This window comes from Esox lucius, chromosome 1 (genome assembly GCF_011004845.1).
Source record: "Esox lucius isolate fEsoLuc1 chromosome 1, fEsoLuc1.pri, whole genome shotgun sequence".
Classification (NCBI taxonomy): domain Eukaryota; kingdom Metazoa; phylum Chordata; class Actinopteri; order Esociformes; family Esocidae; genus Esox; species Esox lucius.
Window position 1 is genome coordinate 20467535 of NC_047569.1, and position 23357 is coordinate 20490891.

General features: G+C 42.9%; 3 protein-coding genes across 8 annotated transcripts in view; 2 read left to right on the forward strand and 1 right to left on the reverse strand.

Annotated features, from left to right (window-relative positions):
- The window catches only part of LOC105022380 (mediator of RNA polymerase II transcription subunit 13-like), a 37143-nt gene extending 33003 nt beyond the window's left edge, over positions 1-4140 (forward strand). Inside the window, exons 22-30 of the mRNA XM_010890748.3 lie at positions 107-298; positions 438-661; positions 744-886; positions 989-1147; positions 1249-1434; positions 1528-1673; positions 1882-2046; positions 2527-2627; positions 3308-4140. Of these exons, the coding sequence (XP_010889050.1) occupies positions 107-298; positions 438-661; positions 744-886; positions 989-1147; positions 1249-1434; positions 1528-1673; positions 1882-2046; positions 2527-2627; positions 3308-3440 (1449 nt within the window). The 3' untranslated portion in view covers positions 3441-4140. The remainder of the gene's footprint in view (positions 1-106; positions 299-437; positions 662-743; positions 887-988; positions 1148-1248; positions 1435-1527; positions 1674-1881; positions 2047-2526; positions 2628-3307) is intronic.
- A 2322-nt stretch (positions 4141-6462) lies between these two features.
- LOC105022439 (autism susceptibility gene 2 protein-like) lies at positions 6463-12221 on the forward strand. Of its 5 annotated transcripts, XM_010890970.4 has the most exons (9): positions 6469-6876; positions 7428-7505; positions 7652-7738; positions 9615-9716; positions 10012-10071; positions 10188-10259; positions 10360-10498; positions 10702-10785; positions 10882-12221. In XM_010890970.4, the coding sequence occupies exons 4-9, from the start codon at positions 9630-9632 to the stop codon at positions 12015-12017; spliced, it is 1578 nt and encodes a 525-aa protein (XP_010889272.2). In that variant the 5' UTR covers positions 6469-6876; positions 7428-7505; positions 7652-7738; positions 9615-9629; the 3' UTR covers positions 12018-12221. The 5 variants fall into 5 exon arrangements, with proteins under 5 accessions (XP_034149544.1, XP_019902639.2, XP_010889272.2 ...); XM_034293653.1 differs by having other exon boundaries at positions 6463-6876; positions 7428-7738; positions 10905-12221; XM_020047080.2 differs by having other exon boundaries at positions 6467-6876; positions 7428-7738; positions 10363-10498.
- A 24-nt stretch (positions 12222-12245) lies between these two features.
- zgc:112083 (uncharacterized protein LOC550461 homolog) lies at positions 12246-20600 on the reverse strand. Of its 2 annotated transcripts, XM_010891272.4 has the most exons (10): positions 20529-20600; positions 19850-20010; positions 17317-17543; positions 17063-17174; positions 15822-15974; positions 15236-15310; positions 14615-14735; positions 14359-14497; positions 13385-13509; positions 12246-13308 (listed from the first exon to the last, which is right to left on the reverse strand). In XM_010891272.4, the coding sequence occupies exons 2-10, from the start codon at positions 19998-20000 to the stop codon at positions 12885-12887; spliced, it is 1527 nt and encodes a 508-aa protein (XP_010889574.2). In that variant the 5' UTR covers positions 20001-20010; positions 20529-20600; the 3' UTR covers positions 12246-12884. The 2 variants fall into 2 exon arrangements, with proteins under 2 accessions (XP_010889574.2, XP_012993395.2); XM_013137941.3 differs by lacking the exon at positions 20529-20600 and having other exon boundaries at positions 19850-20517.
- Positions 20601-23357: the final 2757 nt, after the last annotated feature.

Consider the following 23357-nt stretch of genomic DNA (forward strand, 5'->3'; position numbering starts at 1 on the left):
TTCGAAGTGTTGGAATCAATGACAATTAAAGCCCAGTGAAATAGGCGCCCTTTTCTGTTTTTAAAGTGGGCCCTTTTCTAACATTCTGCCTCGCTGCGTCGGTCAGATCGTCCCCTGCAGGTACCTGTTGCAGCCGGTGCGTGTGGAGGAGCGCCACCTCTACGGTCAGCACCTGAAGTCCCTGGCCTTCTCCGTGTTCACCCAGTGCAGAAGGCCCCTCCCCAACAACACCAACATCAAGGCTCTGACGGGCTTTGGTCCTGGCCTAGCCATCGACATGGCCCTGAGGAGCACGGAGGTAACCCCCCCCCCACACACACACACACACACACACACACACAGACACACAGACACAGGAAACACATTCTGTTTCTCTCTCGCTGTTTTCACAACCTGAACGGTCAAATCAGTCCTGGTCTTTGACTGTCCCTGTGCAGAGGCCAGAGTGCCTGCGTCTGTACACCCCGCCGTTCATCCTGGCCCCCATCAAAGACAAGCAGACGGAGCTCGGCGAGACGTTCGGCGAGGCCTCGCAGAAGTATAACGTGCTGTTCGTTGGCTACTGCCTGTCACATGACCAGCGCTGGCTCCTGGCCTCCTGCACGGACCAATCAGGGGAGCTGCTGGAGACGTGCATCATAAGCATCGACATGCCCAACAGGTCAGTGACACAAACAAGCGTCCATAGCGGTCGATGTTCACAGGTGCAGACAAACGATGTGACTGTGGTGTCTTCGGCACAGGGCCCGGAGGAAAAATGGATCCGCCAGGCGATTGGGCCTGCAGAAGCTGTGGGAGTGGTGTCTTGGCTTGGTGCAGGTGACATCATTGCCCTGGAGGGTGGTGATTGGCCGCCTGGGCAGAATGGGCCACGGAGAGTTGCGAGGTATGTCTGCCTGGTCCCAACTGGGTGGGGGGTGTATATATGCAGGGAGTTCTACAGGATGTGTTGACCCAACTGATGACAAACCCCACGGTCTCCCTTCAGACTGGAGTATTCTGCTGAGCAGAAGGAACCTGCAGTCTCTCAGCAAGCGCCTGAAGGAGACCTGCAGGATGTGTGGCATCTCAGCCGCAGACACTCCCAGCATCCTCAGTGCCTGTTTGGTTGCCATGGAGCCCCAGGGCTCTTTTGTCATCATGCCAGGTAAAACAGAAGTAGAAACTTGAGTGCGTTCCCCTGCCTGGGAGCACACTGAAATTCCTGAAGTGTTTCAGCGCTAACCCTCCATTATGTGCTGTCTGTAGACTCTGTGTCGACAGGCTCTGTGTTTGGCCGAAGCACCACTCTGAACATGCAGACGTCCCAGCTGAGCACTCCTCAGGACACTTCCTGCACCCACATCCTGGTCTTTCCCACGTCGGCCATGGTGCAGGTCAACAACGCCACCACTGAGCAGAACATAGACATCGCCTTCAACCCCATCAACCCAGGTCCGTAAAACACACACTTGCGCGCGCGCTCGATGTTGGTGTATTTCTAGGTTCTTGGCTGTTGAACGACCTTCTGTCTGTATCCCTCCACAGACGGTTCAGATGGGATGGGCTTATTTGACCTGTTTGATAACGACATGGTGGACCCCGACCTCATCAACATTCTGCCTAACTCCCCCACCACCTCCCCTGTTCACTCCCCCGGGGGACACTACCACCAGGGGGGAGACGGCAGCAAGGTAGCCTCTGTTTCTGTCCTACACCACAGATTCAGCTCTAAATGCCATTAACATCTGTCATTACCATTGTGCAAAGCATCTGCTGCTCGAAAATCCCAACTCTCTGTGAACCGTGACAGAATCTCACCGTCTAATCTGTCCATGCGTGCCTGCATCATTTTCCCAGATTATTTTCAAACAATACATTGATTTGTCTTTGTGAATTCAGGGCCAAAGCACAGACCGTATGGAGTCCCATGAAGAGGCCCTGAACATCCTGCAGCAGCCTATGGCTCTCGGCTACTTCATCTCCACCGCCAAGGCTGGCCCCCTGCCTGACTGGTTCTGGTCAGCCTGCCCCCAGGCACAGGACCAGTGTCCGCTGTTTCTCAAGGTACTCTCACTTGAAAAGTAAAACCTTGGTGAGAAGGTCACTGTGAATATCTCAGATACCATCGGACAGATTTGGATCACTTTCCAAATAGACACACTTGGTGATGTTGCATCATTTATGGGGACGCCCTGTTTATGGTTGCCATTTTCAGTTGAGGGCATATACCTGCTGTCATTTCAAATTCTAAATATTCAGTCGGACAGTTAGTTTCCTCAGAACCGCTACCAGTTGTGTTCCTTGATGAACCCCACATCATGGGGTTCTTAGAGGAACTTTGAGGTTCTTAGGAGAACCTTTGAACCCTTGGTTTGACTATACTTACTAGTCCTGACAGACAAACTCACTCACCTCTGCCCCAAAGACTGTAATCAGCAGCTTTACCATTGGAACCTGTCCTTTGAACATTTCCCTTTCCTCATACAAATGGTGTGATCTTTAGGTGTTCTTCTGTCTGACCTGTTGTCTGCCATCCTTCCCCAGGCCTCCCTGCACCTCCATGTATCCTCAGTCCAATCAGATGAGCTTCTCCACAGCAAACACTCTCACCCTCTGGACTCCAACCACACCTCTGATGTGCTCAGGTACACTGCTCCACTGGAAGTCAATATTATAATTTTAATAGGTGGGGTGTAGTATTTTAGAGCATGAATTTCAACACGTCAGAGTTAGGGTTACCCAGGTTGTGAATTTCCCTCTCAACCCCATTTCAGCAAACTGGTAACACCTGCTCTATACAGGCTAAGCAAGCCCAAGTCACAGTCATCAATGAATTGGCTTATGCAACCTGGCTACAGGGTGAAAGAATACTTAAACATTTGTATGGACTGGGGTATGTGCTTTAGCATGACTCCTTTCAGAGCATAACCCAAGTGCATAATGCAGCACCAGCACTGAAAGAGGCCATGTTTTCGATATACATTTTTCACTTACACCCAGCACTTGTCATTTTTTTTTATTAATTAATTTGGCTGTAGCAAAGCCTCACCCCAAAAACTGCAATGCTGTCTTAACCGTTGGTTTGGTTGTCATTACACCAGGGCTGCCCAACCCTGTTCCTGGAGATCTACTGTCCTGTAGGTTTTCTCTTCAGACCCATTTGTGACTAACCTGATTTAGCTTTTCATCCATCTAATCCATCAGGTGTGCTAAATTAGAGTTGGAGAGAGAGCCTACAGGCCTGTAGATCTCCAGGAACAGGGTTGGGCAGCCCTGCATTACCCTCCTAATAGTGATACATTGTGGTGTGCTCTCCCTGTGACAGGTTTGTACTGGAGCAGTACAACGCCCTCTCCTGGCTGACGTGTGATCCTGCCACTCAGGACCGCCGCTCCTGTCTGCCTGTTCACTTTGTGGTGCTCAACCAGATGTACAACTTTATCATGAACATGCTGTGAACAAGGGATCACATGGGACCTGACCCAGAGGAATCAAGTGGACCCCATCATGAAATTAATTGGAGGGTATTTCCTTTTGTAGATGGACACAATGTTTTCAGGATTGGGCGGGTTATAAGGAATCACTGTCCAGCCAGTGTCCATGGCAACACTGGAGGTGTCCTATCAATCAATTGCCAAGTGTCCATTTAACAATTTTGGATGATAAGGGACTTTTCATAAAGGAGAATAAATTAAGTCTTTTTAATGATGAATCTTCCGATAAAATTTTATCCTAATGAAATGCCTGCATATATATTATTTATTGTACGTTTTTAAATGTGTAATTTTTATTTCTTAATATCTTTTATATATTAAAAATTCTAGAGGGTGTGTATTGCCATCTCACTTTTAAAGGAATTGGTTTAAGATGTAATGTAACTTTCTGCTGTAGGCCGCTTTTAGAGTATTATTTTTTCAAAGGGTAATTGACCTTTTTATTGCCATGATGTACAGATGAAGTAGCCTGGGCATTGACCTCCCTCCCTTTGAGTGGACAGGACTTACAGCTCAGCCATAGTGGCAGTCTGTTGCACACTTATTCAATGCATTCAGATGAACAGGATATGAGGTACAGATTGTCAGATTATATATTTTATATGACAGATTTAGATAAGTGTGTGTGTGCTTGCGTGCGTGCGTGCGTGCGTGTGTGTGTGCTTGCGTGTGTGTGCGAGTGTGTGTGTGTGCACGCGTGTGTGTGTAAATATATATATGTGTACATATAAATGTGCCGCTACAGATGGTGCAGCTTCTGTTTTAGGAATAAAGTGCGTCTACCTATCATTTTCTTTGCCTGTGATGGAAGCATTCTTTGCTGGAATTTTATATGATTTTGACCATTACACGACTAACAATGTCTTTCTGAATTACATATGTGGGTTTGATTTTTCATAATTTTTCATAATTAGGTGAATAGAACAGACAACAGTTCACACATCACTTCTCCCCAACCCAGTTCTGTATTTTCTGCTAAGACAATGCAAAAAAAACAATTCGTACAGCTTTGTGAAATGCAGATGTTGCTTCTCTGCCATTTTTAGTTAGTAGGTTTGTTATGTGAATTAATGAGCTGTGTTTTTAGGGCTTGTTGACCATTGGTGGGATCCAGATGGATCCGTAATGGACCAGTGATTTAGGGTTACCCCCATTTAACCCCTACCCCAGCTAAAGGGATTTGGCAGGTCAGTAAGAGTGGAATTAGCTAACTGAGGAGAACATCTTATCCCAAAGCCCCATCCAATCACTGCCATATGTTCAGGCTAATGAGATGGCATTGGAAAGACAGCTAGTAGCCCCATTTGTTGGTGTGTGTTAGGGGCATTGTGTCAGAGCCGTGTCAGTTTAGGGCATTTATAGTGCAACAACTCCAGTAACACGGTTCATCTGGCATACATTACTGGATTGTCTGACCAGTGTGTTTTTACCAAAAAGGACTCAAAAACAAATAACTACCTTTCTTACTGAATATCAGTAACTTTCTGCAGATTTCCTGCTAATTCCTGCCTGATTATTTAAAACTTCAAATTGAGAAAACAAGTTGTGGCAACCCTGCTTGAGGGGATGTGGACTGATCTTGGGCCAGGAGGGGGCTTACTTAATGGAATTTCAATTTTTTTGCATGTTAAACCTCACTTTCCATTGTTAGTGCTGTAGCGTTACCCAGACCATCATGTCAAACGATCAGTACACTGAAAATGCCAAGCCCCTCTAAAAAACCCCATTGGTATGGACATGCTCTGTTTTAAGTGATCCCACTTAATCAAAAACCTGTCTAACATCACCAATCACAATCCCATTGAAAATGTGAACAGTGTATCCCCCTCAGCCTGCTGCAATCTGTAGAATAAGCTAGAATTGGATGACAGTGTAATTTAGTATTCTAAACCAAGGTTTTGTGTGTAAGATGGGACTTTGCAGCTGGAAACAGATTTCAGATGATCATGTGAACTGGGCCTCATGTCAAGGTCCAATTAACACTTAAGGCCTTGCCTCAATGCGGCAACTACCAGCAGATTGAAGATCATGATGTATCTTCTATCATGTCTTGCAGAGCTGTTCTTCATCTTATCACACTGCTCGCTTAATCAGAATGCACCTTTCAACACTGTTAGTAGAAAAATGTGTCGCAGAGTTTATATCATAAGCTCATTCTACACGTGGGGCTGTAAAATTGATACCTTTTGTATAGCTCCAAAGGTTGGAACGTTCAGAGGACAGAGTTCAGAGGAGTGTTGTGAAGCAGAGGACTGCATATTCACTCCCAGTATGGGGCCAGACAAACTGCCAGTGGAGATTGCTAAATTGTTAGCAACAGCACTTCTGAGGTTGGTTTCAAATGCATTAACTGACCGACGAACCATGATTGAGCTTGCAGATAACCTACTACAAGGCGTCGGTAGAGAGCGACGAAGCAAGGCACCTTTACATGACGCTAACCCTGGATGGTGCCGAACCAGTTTGAATCACTCTGTGGGGCCCCCTAGACACTTGGTGCGCCACGGACCGGATTGGAACGCCGAGCATCACACAGCTGTACTGAATGGAAGTGACTGCACCATTTGCGAGCTGCAGATTTAATAATTTAAATCAGCTGTGTAGTGCTAGGGCAAAGACTAAAATGTGCGCCCCTAGGAACAGATTTGGGAAACCCTGATAGAGTTTTTGATGTGTGTATAGCCCACAACCAAAGACCTGAGAATAGTGCAGTTTCTTGTGGTAATGTTTTTAAGCATAATTCTGTAAGGTTTCAAGTTTACTCATGCAAGCTACTAGATAGAGAAGTTTGCACAGAAAAACAAATGGGTGAAATGTGGGAAAAGAGGTCAAATAAAATACAAATCCATCTAAACTATGTGGAGAGAGAGCAGTATTACAGTATGCAGTCTTTTGCAACTTTATGAACACTGTGTATGGTTGGAGTTTAAACATCAGTTGAAAGCCCTGCACTTTCTTTTCCTGCTCATTTCTGCTTTATTAAAATGATAATAAAGGCGATTAATCCCTCTGTTTCGGGTTGCATTCACACAGGCTGCCTAATTATTAGCCAAAGAGCTGATCTGATCAATCTAAAGATTGGAATGGTGCTGCTTGTATAAACTGAGAATCATATCGCTGTTTAGAACAAATGAAAGACTGGCTATATAGTACAACCTATAAGTCCACCTGTTGTTCACACTCCTGTCACCCCTTAGCTTGTTAAGAGCACCAAAGCAAATCAGAGGAGCTTAGGAGGCCAAATGAGATTACCATTAGAGCCACTAGTGATAGTTAATTGTCTTTGCCTCTAGGTAAGTAACAGTGATAACCAGAGCCAGAGGACATAGGTCTGAAGACAGTCTATCTTTGGCTGCATTTACACTGTCTTTTGAGGAATCACATCAGATCTTTTTCAGAGGTAATCTGTTTTAAGAGCAATTAGCAAAACAATTAAATTAAAATTAAGCTGTCTAAACGAAGACTTATTTTCTAATAGGACACTAATAATTGCGATTTAGATTCTGCTCATTCAAGTATTTTCTTTGTGTGCTCAGGGTCTATTGTGTACAGCATAGAGCATCCAATGCCAAGAAGTGCTTCTAAAACTTTAAGCTTGTTGAATTCTTTTGAGATAAAGGTTACTTGATTAATAAGCAATGGAAGATTAGACCGCACTTAATGAATTCTCTGTATTTCAAATTCTAAATGTAAAGTTAAGCTTGTCTATTTAATTGACCTTTATCTCTGGTCATAGTAAATGTGATGTTGTGCTGTCCTGTTCCAAAAATATTGTATGTTTTAACCCCTAGCAAGTATTCCTACACTGTGTGTTAACATGTAGACTCAATATGTACTGTGTATTATGTTGGGCATTCCAGCTAGGGCAAACCAGGTCTTTGGTCTAATGAATGTTAGTTGTGGTTATTTGGGTTTAAAGGATTAAATGTTCTGTTCTACGTCCCCATTTAGAGAATCCACATCCCCCATTATCCCCAATTACCACTTTTAGGGCTGTCTAAGTAAGCGAGCGAACAGGAGAACCGAGAGGTGAGAGAGCTGAGTGTTACCTGACTCTGCAGACCCTACATTACAGACTGAGGAGTTGTCTCAGTCAGGCTGGATATTGAATAACCACGTCTGAAAAGGGTTTCTTCACTGAAGCAAGCCATTTGACTGATTTTTTAAATTCCTAGGCTCATCGAAAACATTGGATATAATTTGCTTTTATGTTTGCCTGACCAACTGGCCATTCATCAGCAGATGGAGAAATAGATACCTAGGTATGTATATGTATTTCTGTTTTAAAGCCATGATCTTCGAAAACTAAGAGGAATAGTTGTCTAGTATTACAAATTGATCATGATTTGTGAAATAGAAATTGATGAACATGATTAGATATGAAGTAACATTTCATCCCTAATAATATGGTGTCAGTTGTGGCAAATTTTATTAGATGATTTTATTTGTTGTTGTGACCTTTAAACGTTTCAATGGAAATGTGACTTTCACTCAGTGAGCTGAGAATCATGTGTCAGTTTAGCCCAACTGGTTCTTTAATATGACACCTATGAGGGCTAGCAATTTGTTAATGAATGGTTTCCTTCCAATTGAGGTAGTGGAATATCCATAAGGAAATCTCTTAACTTTTATTTATACATGTATTTGTTTAACTGGTTGACATCCATTTAGTTTGGTATTAAAGCTAACAATTGACTCCTTCACAACATGAGTAAATGCTCACAATTATGACATTTAGAGAAAAGTTGTGGCTAACCAAATAATACTGAAAATTGAGGAATCGGGTAATTGGATCTCTAAGGCCCAGGGGGGTTACAGAGGTCAGGGCAGCTATAGTGATGTGATGACTGATACAAACAGCCAGGAAGTAAAGGAAGAAAGAGTGGACATACCTGCCTTGTGGGCTCACAGCTCCAAACACAGGTTTAACCTGCCATGACCCCTAACTCAAATACACCACCACTGCTCTATTATGGCAGAAATATAGATAACAAAAGGAAAGTTCTTGTCCAAGAAGAAACCATAAAACAGCTGAATTCTGTCATTCAACATCCATACTTTGTTTTGGTTTGTGGTATATTTTACCCACAACCTGCAACTTCTTGACTTGCATTAAGGGTGAAAGTCCTGGAAGACTGTTTCAGGCCAAAGACTGCCACAACCTCATGGTATTGTATAAACTCCCATTCAAACCCCATCTCTCACCAAGCGACTGAGGCCCTACAGAGTAGGATCAGTGGTTCTCTTATCCATCCTGCATGCATCCAGAGGGAGGGGCTGGAAAGGAGGGCACCCGACCAAAAGATATCCAAACTATTATATTTCCAAGTACCTTTCATTATAAAAACACCTTGCATGAGGATGAAGCATAATCCATTAAGGGTTTGTTGCTTTTCTCTGTTCACATTAGGTTTTTAACCAAACAAGTTCATTGCAGGTTATGCTTGGTGGACTTTTCTCTTCATGTAGCCAATCCTCTGGCTCCTTATCACACACACAATGTCACAATACACGGGTTGTCTGTCTACTTTGCAGTTAAGGTGAGCACCTTGGCTGATATGCCTAACTGTAGTGTATCAGCATTCACTAACAGCATTATCCTGTCCACGTGTCCTCCGCCAGGATGCTTCCTAATTTAAATTGATTTGTAGAACCCAAGTCCTCAATTGGATTATTCTAATGTTGCAGTGCATAAACTTTTTTTTAACAGTGTAGTTATTAGAAGTAGTTCAGAAATGCCAAGTTCCCTTCAGATAAAAAAATTATTACTACTTGTCATTTACAGCTCCACACAACGTAACTTTTTTCAGGATCATGCCAGTAGGCCAGGTAGCTGATGGGATTGACCAAAATTCAGTTTTTCCAAGAGTGAGGTGGCAAGAGAAGTGTGAATTTCATGTCTGAAAATAATATAATAAAGCACAATTATGGTATATGACCAATTATACAACTAAGGTACTATTGTTCACTATCAATCATGTCAATTAAGCTAAGTGGATCAATGGTCCTCTCTTCTACAGATGTAGAATACCGAATAATGTAAGGTTCTCTCCAGTTCCATCTGCCTTTTCTCTACAAAGGATATTCAGTCTTTTTGTGTTGCAATGTTGATACTCAAACCCTTTTCTTACTCTACAGTTGCTTAATCCCCAAATGATGCCTGGGTTGGCCCCAATGGCAGCCACATTTGCCCTCCACCAAGGACCCTTCAGCTCTCAGCAGGGGGCTTTCCAGCCAAAAGTATGTACTCCCTAGGTAGCAAGCTGACAACGGAGTGATTGAGACTTGTGGTTATTTTAATCCAAATATAGTCTGTGGTATAGTGAGGGTTTAAGGTTACTCAACCTTTACATTTGCATGATAGTTTGCCCTACTTTTTTGCTTTCCATGACAGTTTATCCAGCTTTTGAGGAAAAATGCATTGAAAGTATAGGTAGATTTCATTACCATTCCATCAATACAGTACTTAGGTTTCATCATGTTACTGTGGCGAGTTACTAATGTGATAAGCAATATGTGTCCTTGTCTTTGTCAGACATCAAATGTTCTAAACTTGGCACCTGAGTCACATAAGCAACCACAGATGGATCCAAGAGTACGTACCCTTTTCCTCATTGTTTTGAGTATCTTTGCATATCGCCAGCATGTTCTCTTCTGAAAGTTTTTTTTAGTATGGTTTTTATTTTGACCGACTGAAATGATTGTTTTCAGAGACCAGGAAGGTGGGGTAAAATGCATGTTTGCATTGCATGGCAGATCCACCATCATAAGCTGAGGGTGAAGGTAAGTAAAATGTATTGAACATACACTCTAATGTGAATAAAACCCAATCATTATTATTTGAATCTAAACCACTAACTGATCACTATCCATTTCTCACCAGAAGATGGAAGTGGATACACATGCTATCGACTTCAGTTTCAAGACAGATCTTTTGACTAGGCCTCCTGGTTCTGATCTGATTCAAGCCATTCGCTGTCAGCGGGACCTCATCCAGTCCTCCTCCCCTCTTTCTTACCCAGGTGAGGACAGGGACCAGTCTTGGGTTGGAATTCAATCAAACCTGCCACATAACATTGAACCAATGTCGTTAAAATAAAAACGAGAAAGAAAAAAAAAAAGCAGCAATGCATATACTACAATGCCCTAAAGGTCTTCCTAAGTTACTGTATTTAACAGAGAAAATGTTTCAACATAGCACATTCCCATTGTTCTCCTGCTCCAGAATCATACAGTAAAAGTCTGTCATTTGGAGGTTTGGGGACAGCTAGCATCACAGCCTATAGAGGACCAGTAAACCCAGCACTAAGTGAGTAGCACCTTTAATACCCCTTCTGTACACAAAATAGAAGAGGGAATTGTCTTTGGAAAGTGACTTGCTTTTACTTTGTCCTCTTAAAAACAGACTATCCTATGATCTATCATAAGGAAATGGTAAATCCACTGGGTCAAAGAGGAACTCCTGAGTGGTGGGGAGGACAAAAGACACCCCAATCCACTCAACACCAAACTCACCATTCTACACAACCCGAAAAACCAGGAAGAGATTCAACAAGGGACCGTCAGGACAGAGACACAGTCGAGAGAGGGGGACAGCAGCTGCACCTACCCAGAGAGAAGATGGACGACAAACAGCACACAGTGCAGAAGCACCAAGGACACAATGCTGCAGAGTATACACATTCACCTGCTCGAGACAAGCCTGCTCCTCAAACAACGACCGAAGAACCTCCTCAGCGGTCCACTGACATCCGTGGCTGGGATCCATGTGAAAAGAAGCATGACCTTGAGGCCGACAACTACATGAAGGCCAAGAAAATGAAAAAATGGGAGAGAGAGGACGACCAGGCGGAGTTAAAGGAGGGCCTGGTACCCCAGGAGCCCAGGAAGAAACCCTTGGGGACCTCTACAACACACACACTATCCTCCCTGTCAGTGCAACACAGGGTTCCGCGGCTCTACCCAGTAAATAGCACATGTAACCTGGCTCAGGTTGGCACATTCATTACAGGTCTCATTCCATACCCAGGAGCGGAGGGTTTTCCTGACCCTGCGCTTTCCTGGAACCCACCAAGAGACCCTCTGTGGGATGTACACAGGGCCATGGACCTCCCATTCTCTTCCCAGCGAGAGCTGGTCATAAGGGCTACTCCTCTGCATGGTTTGGTAGGGGCCGGTCTATTGGAGGGAGTGGACTCCTCATACAGGCAGCCTCATCGCTGCTTTCCACCTTGTCCCCCGCCACAGACCTTGAAGCAGCAGGAGAATGTTTACCTTATGGAGAAAGAACATCTGAGAATGCTCAGAGAGGACTACTACCATCACAGACTCTGTTTGGCAACAATGGGCAGCCATCTCCCCCTTCTCAGCAACCTAACCCCCACATACCCCAGGTCAAATATATCTAGGGCGGGCTTCGCGCAGAGCCACCGAAGTAGCCTCCTAAACCCAACTTCTCTTCCTGGGTCCTTAAGGACACTTCCCCCACCAGTCGGCTTCTCTCTTCCCCTGTCTGAGGTTCCACACAGGATGACCCCCTAATGAGAACTTAGAGGATTTTAAATACCCAACTCTGTGTGCTTTTCCATGCCTTAGAACTCTATCCCAGTGAGGTATTGCTTCAAGACAAATTCCCGGATTGAGATTACTGCCAGTATTACACAGATAAAGGACAAACAACTGTGTTTTGAAAAAGTTTGAATGTATTCACATAACTTAAAACACCAATAAACTGATTAACAATGACCTGTCAAACTAAGTGCAATCCACCAAACAACTTCATAAAACTTAGTTTGTCCAGTTACTGTTCCAAAGAGTAGCATACAAAAAAAAAGGTAACATCAAAACCTACAGTGTTAATTAACTGAAAATATCCTGTAGCCATAAAGTAAAACCTATTTATGACTGAATGGACAGCAGAGTTTCAAAAACATGGACTTCAAAGACATTTCACCTGAGTTTGATTCAAATCGGCTGTTTATGGAATTACATTCTGAGATAGCACTAAACTGATGCTAATACTGCTAAATTAACACTTTTCAAAAGAAGCATTTGATCAGAAATAGTGAGCACTATCACAATCTTCACATGGTCATGTTGTCAGATCCCTCCCAGAGAAAAACTAACATTTTCTGCACCACAGTCCACCACAGGTGAAGCCATTTGCAGCAGTAACAAGAGATATTTACACCTGCAACAATAGAGGCCTCCAACACTGGTCCAGAAAAATATTTGAGTCCATCCTTTTCATAAGAGCTGAAGCTTAGCGCTCATTTCGTAGAGAAATGGCAGTGTTAAATACCGAAAGCTGCATTGTTCGCCAGGAAATATGACTTCAGTCTACAGAAGCAAGGCCGGAGGCCGAAGTAGTGTCTGTGTCAAGAGTGAACTAGAATAAGGTGGGTGTGATCACACCACATCCATCCCCAGGCCCCTGGCCACTTCAGTCAGGGCCCTTACAGCCCCGGAGGGACTGCACGATTCAGAGCCATCCTGCATGGGGTCAGCGTCGTCCCCCATATCAGGCACGTTACTAAGGACGCAATACACAGGCGAGTTGCAGCCTCTGGGGCTGGGTTGGCCTGACGTCTCTTCCCCCGCGGAGAGCTCGGAGGAGGATGAGGAAGAGGACGACGAGGGGGAGGAGGAGCCAGCCGGTGAGCCGCGAGTCCTGGATGCGCGGGTGGTAGCTCTTTTAGCTCGGTTGCTTGACCCAGGGCCCTTATGGAGCGTCCTCTTCTTAGCCATGTTCTTCATGATCTCCTGAGTCACCTCCACGGTCTCATAACGCACCATGTTCAGCCTCAGGTAGCCATCTTCATCCTCCTTGTATCTAGGAAGAAAACCAAACAATCATCAAACGGCGCTTAAGGTTAAACTGACTCACTTAAGCGAAAGACTGTTTATACCTGAAGCGGGAGTGTCCTGAGGGCCATTTCAGGTGGTGTTTCTTGCGAAGGTGAAGAGTGAGCGTGTAACACCAAGCAAAGGTTTTGTCACAGAGATGACATTTGTATTTTGGGACCACTCCACCCTACAGAGGAGAATCATGCAAGTGTCAAGTACAGTACACTCCATCACAATTTCACAAACCCAAAAGCTTTATTGCAGGAAAGTAGTCCGTTGACACTGGTCCTGATTCACTGTTGCTGCATTTCCACTGGTGCTTTACCCCGGTACCAGGGCTATACCAGTGATATATGCTAATGTTGGCTCTAGACTTTCCTGTTTCGATTATTGCTACCAAGGACTTAAGAAGGAGCTCAGGTGGGAAAGGGAGAAGTAAAACTATCAACGTGATTTGGTTTTCCAGTCACGAAAAATAAAAGGTGATATTTTCCTGGTTGTAAAATAAAATGAACAATAACACCATGCTCAGTGTGTTTATAATATGGCATTTGAACTTGAGTAATAAAACTCATTTCTTCCTTAATCTCTACCTACACTCATGAGCCGTGAGACTGCAACTGTAAGCCAGTGTATTCAATATTTCGTTTTTGTCAAAACTATCTACCTTTAATAAAAGGATTCTTTAATAGAACATTCTGAGGTAATTCTGTGTTGTTACAGGTTCTGCAGGCAACATCTCGGTCTCAGCACTCCATTTTTCTATTGAGTCAATGGCGGTGTACCACCTTCAGTTATTCCAACTCTTCCCTGTACTGTTGCTTTATTTTCTTTATTTTATCAGGGATCTGTTTGTTAGATCGGATGAAAACCATTACGAAGAGCGAGAGCCTAGCTACTCGGACACTGCCTAGTGACTGACTGGCGCTGGCCCGTGTCAATGGAAACGGGAAACCTTCTGGACAGCCAAAACACCAGTGGAAACGAGGCATGTGTCTGGTCCTGATACAGTATCCCTCCCTTCATCCTGTAATACCTTGTGAACTCTCTTGTAGTGCTGGTTCATGGTGTGGGACATTCGGGAGGAGTATTCACAACCCTCTACAGAGCAGTGGTAGGCTGCTCCCTCGTTATGGGTCTCCATGTGCTTCCGCAGGTCGTGCTGGTTTTTAAAGCTGGAAGACACACAAACAACATTGTGTAAAGCTAGTGTAGACGGAAAACAACGGAAACAATGTTCACACGCCCCAAAAAGGGTTGGTTCAGGCGCATCTGAGGAGTGAGCGGACAACCTGCTCTCACAGAAGTCACAGGGAAAGGGCCGCTCGTCACAGTGGCGGAACTTGATGTGGATCTTCAGCGTGGCCAGGGAGGTACAGGTCATGTCACATAGGGGACACTTGATATGGTTTACTGGGAGAGGCGGAGGACAGAGCACTCAACCGGTTACAGTGAAAGAAAATGGACAGACAACAGCCATCATTATCTGCCAATCAAAATATCAAATAGACAAATCTGACAAAATGTGCTAGATAGAGATAAGTGAATCTGAAGATTAAATCGAGTTGAATAGAGGGACATTTCAAGGCCTTTTTAATGCCACTAAGTAAAAGATTTAATTTCTTTGTAGAAATGTGCCCATATAGGATATCTGCACACAAACACATTTCAATATTTGGAGCTTTCTAGTCTTAAAAGGGCACCTAGGTAGGACTATTATTTAAGGTGAAATGTTTCACTCATTAAGCAGTGGTGGCAATTATTAAGTAAATGCACATCTCTGTAAACTATTATTTTAAACGGTAACATACTAAAGCGCAACACAAAAAAGTTTAGCTAATACCATTGAATACTAAGGTGCCATGGACACCTGGAAAACCACAGGGAAAAGTGGTGGAGAACAACATACTCACCATGCTGTCGTACGTGGTCTCTCAATAGTCTCTCGTTGGCAAAGCCTTTGTCACAATGCTCACACACCAGAGACTCTAAGTATCAGAGAGTATTAATTCAACACATATATAAATATATATATATATATATCATTTCAATGACAGGACAGTAGGAAGGAGAGGCTAAGGTGACAGGCATGTGGAGGGAGACAGAGAGGAAGGACAGAGACGGTCAGCCAGGCAGGGGCTCAATCCCCCATCGACATGGGCAGAGGTGTAGTAAAAGTACTCGCCTGGGTTTGGCTGTGTTCACCAGCTGAGCAAACCTTCTAATTAACACCCAAATGACAAAGTAAAGAGAGTTCATAACTAACCAGTTATCAATGAAATAAAAAGGAAGCGTGAAAAGGTCACCGGTTAGATATGAACTTCCCCTAACTGGAGAACACAGCAGAGTACTCTTACACCTATGCCAGAGGAACGTCTGGAGTTAGGAGCTTGGACTGCAACAGCAGAGTCCGGTACAGATTCAATCCAATTAAAATGTGTCCACATGTACCTAGAACAGAAAAGTGACTTCTGGCCAGGCCCAGCGGAGCCTACTCACCCTCTGGTTCAGCCTGCCGGTGGATGTGGTCGAAGAACTTGGTGTTGCTGGAGAACATGCAGCCGCAGGTTGGGCAGGCTACCAGACGCTCCTGTGTGTGGCTGCGTAGGTGCTCCCGCAGGCGGTACTTGATTTTAAAGAATGCATCACAATCTGCAGCACAATTAGACCAAACCACAATATAGTGGGGATAAACAAGTATATTCGATGCAGTACTATATAGCAATTGTGATAACAGAATGACAGATTATTTCCTTGAAATGTATGCTAAAATTATTTAAATTTTTTTACTGTGATCGCAAAGTTAAGTAAACCATACCTCAGCATGACAATTCCAAAAATATTTTGGGCATATTTTTTCAGATATGTCTTATGCTTTACTGGAAAAGGGGAGGAGAATATGCTGAAGGAGCAGTGGCCTTGACCCTAACCCATGCTGCTGCAGTGAATGTGCATTGGAGGCAGCAGCTTGGACTGCTGGAAAACCACCACAGGACGCACTAGTCAATAATTTTCCCCCAAACATTCTGAAAACACACTAAAAAGAAAAGTGAAAAGGTAAAATCTGAGTTGTTTTTTTTGTCCGATTAGCAGGTGACATGGGAGCACTTGGGAAAGTTGAATACCAGTCGGGTCGTGACATTCTGTTGTAGGGTACTCCAGATGTGAGATAAGTGCCTGGATCAGGACATGGCAGGTTCAATCTCCTCACCTCATCCAAGACACGGCACATGTACTAATCCAGGCACTTATGTCTGGAGTACAGCAACTCACTGTAGGTAGGGCTCATATCTTGTTATGTCACCTGCTCATTACACTAGCTTCCAGTTTTGCATCTGCTACAAGGCTGTGGTACTTGTCTATGGAGCAGCCTACCTTCAGGCAACGCTCAAACCCCACATCCCTCATTGAGCTTCATGCTCCTCCACCTCTGGGCTCTTTGCTATCCCACCCCTGAGGCAAGGCCAGGTCTGCAGTCAAAACTGTTTTCAGTCCTCGCTCCCCAATTGTGGAACCAGTTTCCACTTTAAGCTAGGATAGTCTTTAAGCTAGGATAGTCTTTTACATTTACTATGTTTCCTTGTTTTGATTAAGAACATTGTGACAACATGATGAGGGGTAAGAATGTGGGGTAGGTGTAACATAGGATTCCAAAAAGGTTTTCATGTACATAACAAATAGCCTATAGCATTAGAGGACGGGCTAATCTAATGTGATCGCCTCCTTTCCCCAAGCTGTACCTTTCCAGTTGCAGAAGATGGCCTGCTGCTGGTCAGGGAGAGGTGAGAGCCCAGTACAGTGGGCATGCATGTCCACATGGCGATAGAACCACTCTGGGTTGTTAAAGGTACTCTGTAGCAAAATAAAGATCAAAATGAGAGATCCCATGTGCAGTGGACAAGAAGATGTCAGTGGGATAGAGGCGATCAAAGTGTTGACCACGCCCCGATTTCCAAACGCCACCTACTGCAGAATAATGGGACTATTGACTTACATCGCAGTGCTCCCACTGACACACGAGGCCCTCGGAAACCTCCGGGACCAGGTTGTTGCTGTGGAGGTCCTGCGTGCAGCTGGGAAAGTTGGGGTGGGACTTCAACAGCTGTGCGCCGATGAACTTGAGTTTGCTGTGGAATGTGTGGAAGTGGGCGTGAATCTCCAGCTCCCTGGGGCTGCCCATAGACAGAAACTCACAGCCCTCCCAGAGACACGCATAGTCATCTGGACGAAACAGACAACAAGGCAAATTATTTATAGGGCCAGGGCGATGCCAGTAATATAAACAAACAACATCACCCTGCTTACTGAAAGAGGACAGTCACACCATCTCTGTGTAAAGGATCAACAGTATGCCGTGACCTAGCAGTAATGTAACTGTTGTATTCAACAGCGGTCCTCATGGAAGATGTTTGGTTCCATCCAACATACCAAACAGGTACGGGAGAGAGGGTACAAACAGAGGACGGGACTACACTGTCTAAACCTCTCATTGTAACTAGTCAAACTCCTATGCCAGTATGGTGTTTGTGAACCTCTCAGACTTTTAAACAAAAAGTTAAAAATAAGCGTTTAGAAACGTATGAATATGAACTTTACTTCAAGAAGTATTTCATACACTGTTTTTGGTTTTAAAGGTATTGCGAAAAACTATATTTTTTTCAATGCTAAGTGGGTACAAATATACTTTCTTTAAACCATGTTTACAAGCATGAAACATGTCAGCAATAACCTCCTCTTCTGAATCAGAGGCTTGTATGTAGAAGCATGAATTATGTTTTTAGTTCATTGTTCATCAGCGGTACGTCCTGGGGCTATTGTGTATTCATTTCACTGAACGACTCCAAGATATGAATCATTATTGCCAAAGATGCACGTCATTATTGCAATGTTGAAATGTAGCATACCAACACAGAAGGCATTTACTAAAATGTAAAATTATAATATTGAAACAGATTACAATACTGAAACTGAAACATTCAGAGTAAGGATACACTATAAAAGCAGCAAGTTGATGTGAGACATCTCATCTGCTGCCAATGGAATGCTTAGAATGTTGGCACAAAAAGGCTGTTTGCTACACTTCATCCTTCCTGCAGTAATTAACATTTGGCTGTATATCAGCATGTTTGATTGTAGCATGTTTACTTCAACATTCACCCTCTCATTTCTATTTCCCACTAAACACAACATGGACAACAGAACTTTGATGAATGTGAAGTGCATTCCAGTGAATCCCAAACAAGCCGTGTGACCCTCAGCCAGGTGTGCACTGCTCAGTGGTTCACTATTCATTCGCTCATCAATGCTTTGTTCTCATTGAAAATGAATAGGAGCGGTGCTTCCACGCCATAGCAATGCATCTAAAACACAATTGGCACCATTGCTTCGGCTTTGGAGTCTGGAGCCCTCCCACAAGACCAGTTCCACTCGGTTTATCTCATTGTAACCCTCTAACTGGGGACTAATTAATACCTGGGACTCTATGTGGGTGTAGTTACTCATGATGTAGTACAGAAAACCAGCAGCCTCCAGCTCTTGTAAGATAAGAGTTGCCTTGCCCTGTTCTATAGGGATGATTGCAGGAGAACCTGCCCAGAGAACATGCATCAAACAGATGTGACCTATTCTTACACATCTCATTCTGACTAACAGATTCAGCCCATTGAGGAAAAATGTGACCATTGATGCAAAGACAGCTTTCTGGATATGGATGCTACTAAGACGAATGACCTAGCCCTAACCAGACTTTAAGAAGTGAGAGATTATGGGCATGAGAAAATTAACAACACATAAGTGCTGACCAACTCTGAACAAGAGACAATAGATATTGATAGGATGTGTGAGGCCCATCAGTATCTCCTGATAGGAGTTGTCCATGTGACTGTCATAGGCTCTATGAATACCATAGGTTGGAACATACCATACAAGGGCATTTTTTATGATAAACCTTTCTTATTGGAGGATAATGGACTGTTCAATGGTTGGCTATGACCACTGACCACCTCCTGTATCCTGGCATAAAATACTTAACTTTATAATTATTGGAGAACATGTAAGTACTATGGAAGATCAACATCTTGGACTCATTTAATATGTTTGGGACAGAACAATTATGCTTCCTGATTTGTATGGTGCTGTTTGTTTTGTATGTACATATTTATCCAATCAGACCTGATACAACTGAAGTACATTAAATATAAGGTCTCGTTTTTCCAAGCTATAGAACTCAATATTTTACATATAGCAGGTTTTAAATGGTCCACAATTTGGTCTGCTTAGTGTTTTCACTTTTGCAATGACGATACCTTGCCCGGTATTGTAATAGTTATTTGGTAAATGTCAGTATCAGGTTTATTGGTAGCGGTTTCCTGTCCCTCAGAAGTATTTGCTTGTATAACCACTGTTTGACTGAAAAGGACTGACAGAATTCAAAATTAAACATTTGCTTTCTCTACTTAGAGTAAGAGCCACAGAATAAAGCAATTGTGAAAATATGGGTGTAGTTGCATCTGCCCAGTTTCACCCACCTAGTTCCTCCATGGCATCTCTGTCTCCTAGGTGATCTTTCAGGTGCAGTGACATGTGATCACTGAGCTCCTCCATGCTATTGCCTTTGTAGGAGCAGGACGCCCATTCACATGACACCACCAAATTGGACAGGTTCCTTCTTTTCGCCATGTTGATCTGTCTTTTGGACACAAGGTAACTAGTGTTGCCACAGTAGTCTCAAAACAACTACAGTCCAAGAAAAACTGCTGCAAGCTATATAGTCAAAATATTATTTCGAACAGTCAGCACCTGATTAGCTAGGTCTGGCTAACTTAGCAAACATTAAAACCACTAACATGGATTCATTCTATCACCACAAGTCTCAGTAGTTCACAACTTCATAACTTTTTTACGAGCTAACGTTACTTGGCTGCAATTGAAAAATATTTGGCGCGCCTGGGCTAAATACGTAACTTTACGTTGCAGAAGCTATAGTAGCTCGCTAGCTAACAATGTTTTTATAAATCACGCAGTACTGTAGTACGGCAGCTAGTTGCTAAGGTTAGCTAACTAGATTTTCTTTCTTGGAAAGAGGCAATAGCTATTAAATGATAGCCTTTTTACTAAACATAACAGTAATAACCAACGTTATTTAAATATCCTATGTTGTCATTTGTCAGAACATTTTCCTTCCCTCCAATGATTTGAGCCACTTACCACTCATCAGGTCTCCCTAAAAACACGGCATTTCACCCGACGGGCGGACTCTTGCGTCGTTCGTCACAGGACGTTTCTTCTTCAGATTTATATTAGCGGAGCGATAATATTAACCTGTGCATTCCACACACCGCCATCTACTGTATGGGTTACTTACGGTTACACTTAACACACAAATGATGAACAAAAAGGAAAATGGTGAAAATATACTTCCCTTAAAAACGTTTTTTTCCCTCTATTGCTTAAGGAGTGGGGTGCACCTGTTCATCAGCGTTGTGAATTCCTGGCCTTACAAAAATATATTTGCCTGCACTCTGATGTCCACTCCGATTATGTTTCTTCAACTTTTTATTAGACAAGTGCAATAAATGCAAGAAAGTCCACTATAATTACAATTCATATTTCAGAGTCTGTCATCTGACTGATAGCCATAGGCAGTTGGCTGTCTACTTCTTCATTTCAGCTTTGTCCCCTCTGTGGGTAAGCACTTGGGTCATGTGTGTCTGATTCAGAATGTACAGCTTGTGTTAAAATACCATAAAATATTTTTTTTTATTGTACTTTCAATGTAATTTTTTGTAATTGGGAGGGAGTATGAAAAGCAAGTCAAAGAGCAGCATTTCCCATGTTGTCTAAATAGGGAAATTCTCTTCAGTACTGTTCAACAAATCCAGTAAATGTCAGTTTTGCTCATTTGGAGAAAACGTTATTTTAAATCCTCTCTTCTCTCTCATCTCTCCATGGTGATCTGAAAAACTGATCAGTTGTTGAGTGGTTAAGGAGATGTCCTGTTGTTAGTAGGTTAATGTAAGATGTCACCCCGCCTTAAGCCAAATTACACAGGCACTAGTGGCGACTCGGACAAGGTCGGATCTCGATGCCCCTCCCCCAACCCCCTCCAAATCTATCTCCATCTGTTAGCTTATAAAACTGCCTCCTACGTCAATAGACTGATATCTGTCTACTTTTAACTATACATATTCAGTTAAGGAAAAGAGAGAAATAAAAAAAGTATAAGCTACAAAAGTCAATTTATGGACAGCACTACATAGCCTATCAATCATTGTTCAACACCAAGTACAGTGCTATATAGCTTTGTACTAGAGGGCGGGAGATTAGGAGAAGAAAGGTCACAATAACTGCTGGATGCAGGCATTGATGTTGTGCAGTGTTAATTTTGGCAGCGTTCTTTTATTTCATCTAGTTTTAGTCATTTTGACCAAAATATCTTTCAGTTTTAGACATATCAATTGAATATTGGTTTTGTCTAGTTATTGTCAAAATCACAAAAACTGTGAGCCATTTCAGTCAGCACAGTGCCCTTATGTTTTAGTCAAATTTTTCTCCAATCACAGTTATTGCCTCATTAGCCTATAGTAGCCTAAACATGTCACCCTATCAAATAAGGCCAATGGAACATATCATAATGTTTCACTTACAACATTGATACTGCCTAGGATACATTTAGGCCTGTTTATTTAAATGTTAAGCACAGCGTTGTGCACAGTATGGAAGCGTGACATTTCCAAAATGTAATTAGCCAGTCGAAAATGCGTATTGCACACCCGTTATTGTTCAACCAATGTATTTGACATGGATGGAAATATCAGTTTGAAATATAAGAACGAGGAGAGAACAGAAGATTCAAAAGCTTTCTGATAGTTAACAAATTATACCCACTTCTCCAGGAACCATGGTCTTTGCCTGCACGTATATATTGGGATGATATGCTTTCAGATGTGTTTTGAGGACATTTGAAAGTGCATCACGTAAAAAAACACTGAGAAAATATCTTTCCAAAATCCTCATATCCAGCTATTGTAGTTATATATATAAAAAAGGGATATAACAAATATTTTCATCACTATTTTTGTTGATGAAATTAACACTGATGTCATGTTGGGAAGGCTGATGGCTGGTGAAGACATGCCACTGCTAGCTACCGGCGGTGGCAGTCTTTCGTTTGTGGAGGCCCTGTGGAGGTGATGATGATAGCTCCCTCTCTGGCTTGTCTAAATGAGGACGTAATCTTTGGGTGTTTTATGCAAGCTTGTTCAGACAACACTATGCTGAGCTTCTGAGCACTGCTTGCATTTTTCTTTTTTACTAATGTCTGCACTCATCTATCAGAATGTAATGATTAGCAACTTTGAAGGCGGCGTAATGCACGTAAAATACGCAAAGACCATTGTTGCCAGATTCAGGGATTTTAAAACTATTTAGCCCGCTTTCCGACTGGAACCGGGAGGAATGTCTGTTATGTAAGTTTTTAGCTTCTTTTTTTATATATATTGTTGAGATAAATGTAGTTTAAATAATGCTGATTTAATAACCATGTATTCTTATGTTTTTGTTTTATTAAATTGTATGCTGCAGCCAGGTTAGGGAAATATGATTGAATACAATAACCATAAAGTTTAGAACTCCTTAAATTACACTCAGCCACACTCACTCAGACTTTACACCTGGCTCTGATAGAGAGACAGGATTAAAACCCCACAATTAACATACAAATGAAACTGCCCCCTATACAGCACAAAGAGACCTTCTGTCTCCAGCCCCCTGATGTTATAGTCTAGGTTAGGACAATAGAATGTAAATTACTGTAACCTGGTTAAGATTTCACACCTGTATGCAAAGAACCTGTTGATCTATGACCGAGAGTTAGAGCATGTCCGTCTTCATTGGATTGGATTCGTCCAACATGTCACCATGTCAACAAAGAACCAATAAGGATGGGTTTTACTCACGAGAGTGAAAAGTAACCGCCCCTGTGGCGGGAGTATTAAAACCAATGTTCGATCTTTGTTCGGCGCGAATATTTTGTGG

Coding starts and splice junctions, on each gene's coding strand:
- LOC105022439 (XM_010890970.4), top strand. CDS start 9,630: ATGATGCCTGGGTTGGCCCCAATGGCAGCCACATTTGCCCTCCACCAA. Junction 9,717..10,011: donor AGGGGGCTTTCCAGCCAAAA/GTATGTACTCCC, acceptor TGTCTTTGTCAG/ACATCAAATGTTCTAAACTT. Junction 10,786..10,881: donor ACCAGTAAACCCAGCACTAA/GTGAGTAGCACC, acceptor TCTTAAAAACAG/ACTATCCTATGATCTATCAT.
- zgc:112083 (XM_010891272.4), bottom strand. CDS start 20,000: ATGGCGAAAAGAAGGAACCTGTCCAATTTGGTGGTGTCATGTGAATGG. Junction 17,544..19,849: donor AGATGCCATGGAGGAACTAG/GTGGGTGAAACT, acceptor TGTTTCGTCCAG/ATGACTATGCGTGTCTCTGG. Junction 15,975..17,062: donor CATCTTCTGCAACTGGAAAG/GTACAGCTTGGG, acceptor ATTGTGCTGCAG/ATTGTGATGCATTCTTTAAA.